The sequence below is a fragment of the Lactuca sativa genome, chromosome 5 (genome assembly GCF_002870075.4).
Source record: "Lactuca sativa cultivar Salinas chromosome 5, Lsat_Salinas_v11, whole genome shotgun sequence".
Taxonomy (NCBI): Eukaryota; Viridiplantae; Streptophyta; class Magnoliopsida; order Asterales; family Asteraceae; genus Lactuca; species Lactuca sativa.
This window is the reverse complement of record NC_056627.2, coordinates 122,153,350-122,161,758: the sequence shown is the minus strand read 5'-3', so window position 1 is coordinate 122,161,758 and position 8,409 is coordinate 122,153,350. Positions and strand designations below refer to the sequence as shown.

The 8,409-nt window shown below is 34.3% G+C and overlaps 1 protein-coding gene across 2 annotated transcripts; it reads right to left on the bottom strand.

The window, feature by feature from the left end:
- Positions 1-206: 206 nt before the first annotated feature.
- Positions 207-4,549, bottom strand: LOC111882445 (ferrochelatase-2, chloroplastic). Of its 2 annotated transcripts, none has more exons than XM_023878811.3 (9): positions 4,254-4,549; positions 2,675-2,924; positions 2,197-2,340; positions 1,994-2,095; positions 1,770-1,873; positions 1,280-1,406; positions 1,059-1,211; positions 874-974; positions 207-589 (listed from the first exon to the last, which is right to left on the bottom strand). In XM_023878811.3, exons 1-9 carry the CDS (start codon positions 4,337-4,339, stop codon positions 277-279), a joined length of 1,380 nt encoding a protein of 459 aa, XP_023734579.1. In that variant the 5' UTR covers positions 4,340-4,549; the 3' UTR covers positions 207-276. The 2 variants fall into 2 exon arrangements, with proteins under 2 accessions (XP_023734579.1, XP_023734581.1); XM_023878813.2 differs by lacking the exon at positions 4,254-4,549 and adding an exon at positions 3,009-3,035.
- Positions 4,550-8,409: the final 3,860 nt, after the last annotated feature.

The window sequence follows — 8,409 nt, the reverse complement described above, 5'->3', positions numbered from 1 at the left end:
ATTCCAAATTTTTTTTTTATTTCAAACTGAATTTTTTATATTTTTTCTTAGACCGGTATCCTCGTTTCCGGACTTAGTGGTTACTTTTCCGAAAACATTTTTTTTTGTTATTTCTTTAAATACACATTACATTATGGCTAGATAACTCAATTTCTTCTCAAGTTATTGAATCACTGAAACATAAAAATTCCCGGCCGCTATATATCTATCATAAACTAAATCTGTTTATTTTATGCTTTTTTTTTATCCAATCGTGTGTGATCTGGAGAGAGTATTTCAGACATTTTGATTCTTAAACCCAGGGAATAGTAGCAATATAAAAGCTAAAAATGAACCTAAAAGCAATTTGATAGCAAACGCAAGCGGGTCTTGAACAAAAGTATTGGCATTATCAGTTGTGGAAGTTGTGATTGCGGTTGCAGAAGCAGAAGGCAAGGCTTCGATAACTGCATCTGCCAGGTCAGCAATGAAGGTGGAGGTGCAGCCAAGAGCCGGGACACGACCCCAATTTTGGATGCCAGATTCAAGGGCCAACTCTTTGTACTCCATATCTATTTCTTCCAGTGTCTCTATGTGCTCGCTTACAAAGCTGTTATTACAATATTTACAAACACATTATTATTAACTTCTTCTTTAACATCAAATCAAAGGTTTATCTACCTACCTACCTACCTGGATAATAATAAGATTTAAAGAGGAAACAAACCGAAGAAAAATATATATATATATACTATATGTAAACAACAGTTAGGGGAAAATCTCATTTCCTTCTTATTTCATCAAGTCATTAAGTGTTGTATTAAGTAACTGAAAAGAAACAAGTGAATGAATGAATAATAATAATAATAATATAGAATAGAGTTAAGTAAATACCTAACGGGAACTGCAAGGAGACTCTTAACACCTTTTTGGCCAAGTTCAACAAGCACTTCATCTGTGTAAGGCTTCAACCACTCAACAGGCCCAACTCGACTCTGAAATACAAAAGGAAGACTAATAATTATTAGACCATTGTATTTAAAGCCTCTCTGAAAAAGGAAAGGATGAGGATGAGGTACCTGATATGCCAATTTGTGGTGGTTGTGGATTCCTCTTGCTTTGAGTTCATGCATGATTAAGTCGATGCATTCCTCCATTTGATCTTTATATGGATCTCCAGCATCTCTCACATAACTAACGGGTACCCCATGGGCACTGAAGAATATCATCACCTAACAAAATTGAAAATTGAATATTATTAAATCAGGAGCCATAGAGTTGACAACTGACAATAACCTACCTCATCAGGAGAGCCAAAGGTTTGCAATTCCTTGTGAATTAAATCAGCCATAGACTTGACATAACCTTGGCGCTGATACCAAGACTGAATAATAGCAACAGGAAGCTTTGACAAAATCTTGTCCTCCCTGCATATTTTACAAAACTTAAATAATTACACAAAACTCTCAAGGAAAGGAGGTCTAAATCTGAATATTTTACAAAACTTTACTTCCATTTCCCCAATGTTTAAATCTGCTTATATATAATATTATACTGGTGCTAAAATAAATTCCGGTTACTTTATTTCAAAATAACCAGATGGTAATGAATTGCAAAAAACAATAGCAAGATTATTTTTCTTGTTAAAGATGGTTTTCATGAAAAATACTCAAAGTTTTAAAGCTTAAATCATAAAAATCAAACCAAACTAGTGGTTTTCATAAAATTAAAAACTTTGTGTAAAAAAAAAAAAAAAAGACTGGGAATTTTAGATTGAGAGAAAATGTTACCTAAAAAGGGTTTGAAGAAGACGGATACTTGAACCAGTTGTAGAAATAGAAAACTGAGGATAAAGAGGAAGCACAACAAGCTTTGTAATCCCATCCCTCTTAATCTGCCATGGATACAAATATACAATACGGCGTTAGTAGTTTGAATTTTGAAGTTGAAGAGAGGGCAAAAATGGATTTTCAAGTGAAAATTGGTTATATAATAATATAATATTAATAGTTGCCTGGCGAACAGCTTCCTGGGTGAATGGGTGCCAGTAACGCATTGCAACATAGACATTAGAAGCAACTTTCTTTTCTTCAAGAGCCATTTTAAGAGCATCAGCCTACACATCAAATGCAACATTTCATTACATTAGGTATTTCTTTCTTTTCCAATACTTAATACATTGATTAAATAATAATAATACACATTTTGATTGATTACCTGCTCATCTGTTATCTTTCGTAGAGGTGAGCCCCCTCCAATGGAAGCATACCCCTGTTTACTTTTGGGTGCTCTGAGTGTTGAAATCAGTTGTGCTAAGGGTCTTTGTAGAAACCGAAACAACCTTGGTAGACGAATGATATCCTGTTACAAATTTATCAATACAACACAAATTTCAACCATTTCCTATCCTGATTAAACCATTAACATATTTTTGTCCGTTTAAAAAAGCCCTACCTGGTTTTCGTATTAGTATAGAATCACAAACATACCTTCGCCTGTTTATTGCTTTAACTAAGTATTTATTCTCATTTCTCAAAAATAGTTTAATGGTTGATCAGGAGATAGGAAAGGTTAAATAAAAAACCTGATGAAACTAGGCTGTGGTCATTTTTTCTCAGATAGATTTTGAAGCATCATTTATCAATGAGAAACAAACAAAGCCTATAGAAATAGAAGTTGAAAACAAGAAACATACCGGGTCTGCAAATAGATTATACAAAAAGGGCTGAACATCATGAAGTGTCTCTGGGCCTCCAAGATTCAAAAGAAGTACTCCAATCTTATCATCTTCCTCAATGTCTGAATGAGATTCAGTAACACTTAAAGGATGTGTCAACATCCCTGCAGAGCAAAACCTTTTTCTATTCTGCAATTGCAACTTTTGGAAGCTTCTTCCAGTTGTACCAGACCTCCAACACGATTGATGTGTTATTTCACATGCATGCCTAGCAGTACAAATTACAAAACTAGGATTTAGGAAAATGAAGTTTAATAATTCTAAAACCATTATTAATTATATAAGGACTTACTAGTTTCAAAATTCCATCTTCCTGTTTGCATCAGGAAAGATTTGAGGTTATTAAGGACTCAGAAACTTTAAACACCACATTAGTAGAATGAATAAGGCCTTGTCTATATTAATTACATTTATTAATGTGATCAAAAACTTCAATTGCTTCATCATGTTGAATTTGCAACAAATTCCCTATAGCATTAGCATTAGCATGGCCTCTTTCAATCATCACATCACACCCAGGGAAGAGATGAAAATCAAACAAGGCATACGAATGCTAGCACAGAGATCATGAAATGGATGAAACAACTAATGCATCGTTATGTTATTATTGTATCAGAGACATGTCCAGAAATGCATCCAAATTTCATATCCGCACATTGCTGGATTTACTACTAACTCGTCCATTGAGTATAAGAGAGCAAATGATGGTATAGCAATGAACATCGGGATGATACTAGGAAATATGGTCCGAAGAATCTCGATAGTAGTTCCATGAACAATCCTTTGCGGGATTGGATTTTTTTCTTTTTGGAAATGCCATAAAGCGTAGTCCCTAATAATGCCACCACCTGCTGCCATGCCATTCCTTGAAGAACCATCTGTGTTCAACCTTTTCGAACTCTGTCTGTAACTCACTAGAGGCCCCGAAAACAAAGAGAAGACGTGTACAAGCGAGATATGCAGCAACAAGAAGAAGGAAAAGGATTTTGATCAAATTCAAAGTGAAAGAACCTTTTAGCTGAATATGCTAAAGGATCAACAAAGCAAACACTTCCTGTACAATCATAACCAATGGTCTCTAATCTTCTATAGAAGAACAATTCTATTAGATCCCAGAATTAAGAAGCTAACTATAACCAGGTAACGGAAATGAGCTGCACATGCATTATTTCATTAGAAAATAAATCCATGCTAATGTAGTGAACCAGTTCTCAAATGATGAAGATTGTTTGCGCCGTTGAATAAAGAAGAATAATAAAACAATTAACCCTTTGAGCATTTTTAGAATTTGCATGGATTTTTGTTTCTGGTCTGCCACCTACGCTTTCAATTTGTAATATCGGCTACAAAAATTAACGAAGGTATGATGATATTTCCCCAAATGTTAAGAATCCGAAACATATACTATAAAGCCAGCCAATTTGATACTTCAAAGGTACATTTCATACTCGATTGATCCCTAATAAATTAAACTACCAACGAATAACTCGATCCAGTGTTTAAATTATTCATCAAATAAATCAACATAAAAACTTACACAGAAGAATCGTGTCTGATTTTGGAGGCGTTCGATTTTGAGATATTTATACCGGAGAGACCATATGACCTCGTCACTGCATCCATAGCGTTGCCTCTGTAGATTTTGAACGTGCTAATCTTCAATAGCGGGGAGAAATCAAGAGAATTAGGTATTACTATAGGGTTTTATGAGAGTTCTTTGGAAAAGAATTGGTAGAATCAACAAGAAATCTTCATCAAAATATAGGAGTGGGTGAAGAATCCATTAACTGCGATTTGCTTCGTGGCTGAAAACTAATCACTCAATTAGTTGGTATTCAATTTGACTTTTGAAATTCAAAGTTGGCTGGTAAGGGGAACAGGAACACGCTCGAAGAACTCAAAGACACCCCATTTCGGACCCTTTTTTTATTGTGAAAAGCTATTTTTAATACTTTTATTTAGAGTATATTACAGTCTTGGTCCCTGTGATTTAGCGGTTATAACATTTTTGGTCCTATTTTTAGAAAAGTAAATTGTTCCCTATTGCACTATTTGGTAACAAACTTGGTCCCTTAGACAGTTAACCCCGTAAACCACAGTTAGTACCCATGTAAAAAGACAAAAATGCCCTAAACTAGATATGAAATGACAAAAATACCCCAAATTTGTTCTTGAACCTTAAAAATGCTTCACTCACACTTTCTTGCCTCTTTTATCTTTATTGGTACCAACATTTTCGACTCTTCCCTCTTCACCATTGCTCACACACCTCTATCCTCATCTCTCTCATATAACAAACAAAAACTATATGTCGTCGGTGTAGTCATTGGTGTCGTTGTAAAGACTGTTCTACCATGTCTCCACCAACCACCTCTTGTCATTGTTGCACCCACACCCCATTGAAATCTATGTTGTTGGAAAATCCACATCCCATCTCCATCTTCCTTCTTGGCAGCTCTAATAATTTTTTGCAAACCCCCCTTCTCAAGAGCTTCATCGGTTAAGCTGCAATCACTACAAAAAAAATGACATTTTGCAGTATGTTTTATTTATGACACTATATTGTGCTTTTAGTAGCACATTCTAGATGTCACTATAAAAATTAATGAGTTTAGTAACATTTTACATTTTATGACACTAAAAGTCATACTCCCTCTGTCCCATATTTATTGTTCACTTTTGACTTTGGAAGTCTTTATTCTTTAACTTTGACCTTAAATATTTTTATTTTTAATATACAATACCTGATGCAAAATATATGAATGAAATGTGTTTTAAATGTCTTTTCATTGTTATCAGTTCCATCAAGTAATATATAACACAAATAAAAATATTTAAAGTCAAAGTTGAAGAATAAATACTTTAAAAGTCAAAAGTGGACAATAAATATGGGACAGAGGTAATATTTATTAGAGCCATTTTACATTTTATGCCGCTAAAAATCGAAACTAAAAAAATTTATATGTTTTATTTAGTTTAACTTTTATCTTTTTATGCCACTAAAACTATACAAATTATTGAATTGTCGTTCCCTGTCACAACTAGGAATTTTGATGCTTTGTAACAACAACAATGATAACAATTGTGAACCAAAAATGTGAAAGCATGTATGATGCTTATTCAATAACAACAAAACTTCCATCAAACATTTTTTACAAGCACTGAAAATAGTCAACAAAGAATTGGAAACCCTAGAAATCCCGATTTAAGTCCATTTTAGACTAGGACTTCCTTATTAGGCCTAATGGGCCAATAAATTTCCAATTTGACTATTTTGGGCTTAAAACTCTTAAATGGGCTCTAATTGGACCCACTTTCATTTAATAATTTGGATCATATTGGGCCTAGAATGAAATAAAATACCCTAATGGACCTTATTGGGCCATAACTAACCTAATTAGCCCTAATAAGCCATAAAAATCATTTCCTTGATTTATTTTGGGCCGTGAACCCTCTCCAAAGACCAATTGGGCCAAAAATCATCTAATTGGATCATAATATGGGCTTAAGCATAAAAAGGCCCAATCTTTTTTCTTTCTTCTCCCTCTCTCGGCCCAAACCACAAAACATGGGGAGGAAGAGTTGACTTTTAAGATTGCTACCTCATTAATACACCACATACTTCCATGCATGGACCAACATGCATCTATGATGGTCACCTCAACTCTCTCTCTTCTTCTTCTTAATTCTCGGCCGAGAGGAGACACACACACACACTCACAAAATTCATTCCAACTCTTTCCAAATCCTCTCAAGAACACTTGCACTCATTCTTCAAAAATTTCGAGATTTAGAGCTTTTCAAGGAGTTTCTTCCATAAAAATCATCATTCAAGGTAAGTTGGTTCTTAAATCCATGATCTAACTACTTCATTTCATCAAAAATCTCCTGCTAATATATTCAAACTCGTGATCTTGCATCTTAGAGCACATCTAAGCCAAAGATCCTCCAAGAAGCTTGCTAGGCCGAGAATAGCATCAAACTTCTTCCATTCTTCTTCAAAACCGAACCCACAAACTCAAGGTGAGTTCATACCCCTCTCTTTTTGGTTTTTACAAGTTTTATGGGGGAGAATACATGTAAAATGTGTAGATCTATGTGTATGTGTGTGCTATGTATGATTTTATGCATGTATGTGTGATTGTAAGTGTTTATGTGGTAAATATGCAACAAAAAGAGAAGAAATCAGTAAATCTATGGCATAAGTAGGAGAACAAACATGAACTACGATATATCACACCAAACAAGTCAAGAAAACTACCCTCCAAGATTAGGATAAACATATTGTAACATAAAACAAATTTTGGGGCTTAAATTGTCAAATAAACAAAAGTTGGGTGAAAAGTTGCCATTCACGGTTTTCTTGAGGGTCAAAAGAGTCAAAACAGTTAAAATAAATGTTTTTATGAAAAGTATGCTCTTCAAAGGACTTGAAATGTAAATATTAGCTTAATGGGCCAATTTTTGGGCTTTTCGGCCCATTAAGCCCAAAGTTGCGAAAAACATGATTTTCAAAGGGCTGAAATGATAAATTCCTCAAAACAAGGGATAAAGAGTTAAACAAAATTATTTCAAGGGTTAAAATGCTTTTCTTTACCAAAAAGGATAAAAAATGTAAAGTTTTTGGATTTTGGACCAAAATTGTAAAAGTTGCAAAAAGTTGGACTTTAACCGGAAAATACTTTTCTGGAAGGGCTGAAATTACCAAAGAATAAGTTTTGGGCCAAAAATATCACTTGAACAAGTCTATGGGTCAAATGTGTCAAGAAAATGGTTTAAGGGCTAAAATGTCTTTTTTATATATATATAAGAGACTAAAATTGTTATCTTTATTAAAGAAGGGCTGAAATGGGTCAAACCAATATTTTGAATCAATTCTTTTACTATTAAGATGTTTGAGTCAAAAATACAAAACTACAACTCATGAAGATGAATATATGTATAATTCCAAAAATCGTTAACAACAACCGAGCAGCCTCGTGCTAATCCAAAATAACAATCATCCAATCAAACCTTCCAACAATTATACAATACCTAAAAACAAGTAAACAAACCAAACTTTGGGCTTGAAAGTCTAATCATGCTTGTTGGGCCTTTGTGACCCATTAACATGATTTTGGGCACAAGGAATAATAATAAATGTTACTGGGCCTCCTACGACCCAATTTCATATTTAAGGGACCCTCAATGACTTTTAAGTGCTATTGGACCTTAGCGGCCCATTAGTACTGCTAGTAAGGTCCAAGTAAACAAATACAGGTCGATAATCAATAGTAATCAAGACAATTGGGATTTAGTGAGTAATAACGGGTGACACTAACGTGTGTCAGTTGTAGTCTGTAGTTATAATCAAAGTCTTCTGGAGGGAGAGCGAGAGTTTGTATATAGATCTATACGGGGGTGACTCCCCTACACCTCAGCTGTTCGCTATAGTTAGACTCTGCCAGTCTAGGGTGGCAAAATCTTAAGATCAATTCCGGCGTTCACCAGAGTGCTAAGATAGACGAACTAGTCATTATCATGCATGGTTATAACGACTTACATAAATAAACCCGATATAAATCAAGTAATCAAGGTAATTCAAAATCATTCACGTGATGAGATAACAATTTGAACCGGTATATGATATTTTATTTTGCAAAACATCGGGTTTTTCGGGGAGGTTCAACATTTTTCACTTGTACGTTTAATAC